This window comes from Anneissia japonica, unplaced genomic scaffold, assembly GCF_011630105.1.
Source record: "Anneissia japonica isolate Jap-2015-1 unplaced genomic scaffold, ASM1163010v1 scaffold288219_len142424_cov121, whole genome shotgun sequence".
Taxonomy (NCBI): Eukaryota; Metazoa; Echinodermata; class Crinoidea; order Comatulida; family Comatulidae; genus Anneissia; species Anneissia japonica.
The window spans coordinates 112,434-114,554 of NW_022724996.1; the positions used below are offsets into that span (position 1 = coordinate 112,434).

Consider the following 2,121-nt stretch of genomic DNA (forward strand, 5'->3'; position numbering starts at 1 on the left):
ACCGGCACACAAGAACTGCTCTAATACCTGTCTCTTATACACATCTAGATGTGTATAAGAGACAGAGCACACGCCATATATCATGCCTTTTCAATTTTTTATGACCCAGACCTACATATTTCTAAAAAAACAAAAAACCAATGGGTCCAAATGAAACATTCTATGTTATTTTGTAATGGTCTAGTACCGAAATAATTCAATTTTTGACGATCCAGTGTAGGGGATAGATCTGAGGACCATTTAAAGGAAAACGTCCCAGACCACATATTTCGAAAACGGATCAACTGATCTCAATGAAACATTCGGAAAAAGTTTAACCAAGTTACAAGGAAGATAGTATTATGTTGGCGACGAATCAGTCAAGGGTGTAAATTGGAGGGTTTTTGAGATTCCATACGTAAGTATTTATAAAACGTTTTCGATGGGTGTAAAATAATGTAACTTTCTATAACAGTTTGTAAATATAATCCGGCGTAGGGTGTGAATATTGAGGACCATTTAAAGGAAAACGTCCCAGACCAGATATTTCGAACTGATCCGAATGAAAATTTGGGGAAAGTTTAACCCAAGTTATAAGGAAGATATTATTATGTGTAGGGGACTATCTAGGTTAGGGTGTAAATTTGAGGGTCATTTAAATTGCTTACGTCCCAGTTATAGATGGATAAAAATGACACTTTGCAGAATAGTTTTTCATGGTGAAATGAAATGATCCAATTCTGGTGACGATCCGCAGTAATGTGTGGTTATGTAGACCATTTAAAGATTTTTTTTGACAGTTGATTAAACGCAATTTTCGTTTTCTAAAGCGCTTAAACCAGTTACAGCTAGGTTAAACTCAAAACTACCGTGATGTGCATGAACAATTTTTGCTTTCAGTCATTGAATCGCTATGAACTGAAAATGCACTTTCCTATGCAAGGACAGCCAGTATAGCACTCAATTGTTGAGTCACGATGTACCTCTCTATTACCATTGCACCCATAGTTCAAGTCTCACTAATAACGTCGCAGTAAACTTGGTTTTTGTTTTTTTTTCCACTTCACTAAAATCATATTAGTTTTCCTACTTTTTTTAATACATTTTAACGACTTTTTTTTTTGCAATTTCAACTTCATTTCTCATTAAAGCAATGGGAAAAAGTTCTATCTTCTGTTGTTCAAACAGACATATAGTAAGTCTAGTTATTATTGTTATTATTATTATTATTATTATTATTATTATTATTATTATTATTATTATTATTATTATTATCATCATCTGATGATGGGGCTAATGGCGTGTGTTTTACATTCTCTGCTTATTACGGGCACCACTCGGCCGATTCGGTAACAGCCACTTGGACACCAGACTAAGTTAACGCAATTTAGTGGGTCTAAATAAGTACTTTTCACCTCTTAAAATTATCCAATTGACCGCTGCTGAAATCACGCCCACTCTAAAATCGTTGACATAATAAGGAAATGGATATGTAGCAGACGATGGACCAGTAAAACGTGTCTGCCAATTCACAGATAAGCCATTTCCTCGTAAGGATGAATAGATAGGACTAGGTGACCCCTGCAAATCCTGGCAAGAAAAATCACTTGTAGATATTCCATTGGATACGTCGTCATTTTGTAGTAATACTGAGCAGTGCGATACCGTTGGCGCCTCAGTAACTAAAAAAAGAATAATTTATAATATGAGCATAATAATATTAGAATGACAATACTTTTTTTCACTTGGAATATTAACTTACTTCTCATGCAGTTGGGATCCGATTGAAAACGATTGGCACATGCACAACTGGGAACTCCTTGGAGAGAGGTACATGTACCAGGATAGCAAGACTTACTCCGCCACGAACAACGTTCTATGAATCGTAAAAGTTAAGGTTATGTCAAAAAGTTGTACATGTAGAGTTTATATTATTCTTACTATACTTATATTATTTCAAAACTAAATTTAATGACCAGAAAGATCGACGTTTCGGGTCCATCATGGAACCATTCTCAAGATCAAGTAAATTGAAAAACTAAAAACAAAAATACCAAGCAGTGACAGGAAGTAAGTAATTAATTAACATATCAATAGGGCCTACTGTGTGGAACCATAGTGGAGCCATGGAGGAAATATATA

The 2,121-nt window shown here is 34.9% G+C and overlaps 1 protein-coding gene across 1 annotated transcript in view; it reads right to left on the bottom strand.

Moving 5' to 3' along the window:
- The window catches only part of LOC117112641, a 29,471-nt gene that overhangs the window by 13,316 nt on the left and 14,034 nt on the right, over positions 1 to 2,121 (bottom strand). The window contains exons 7-8 of the mRNA XM_033255751.1: positions 1,742 to 1,855; positions 1,395 to 1,661 (exon numbers count right to left, since the gene is read on the bottom strand). Of these exons, the coding sequence (XP_033111642.1) occupies positions 1,395 to 1,661; positions 1,742 to 1,855 (381 nt within the window). The remainder of the gene's footprint in view (positions 1 to 1,394; positions 1,662 to 1,741; positions 1,856 to 2,121) is intronic.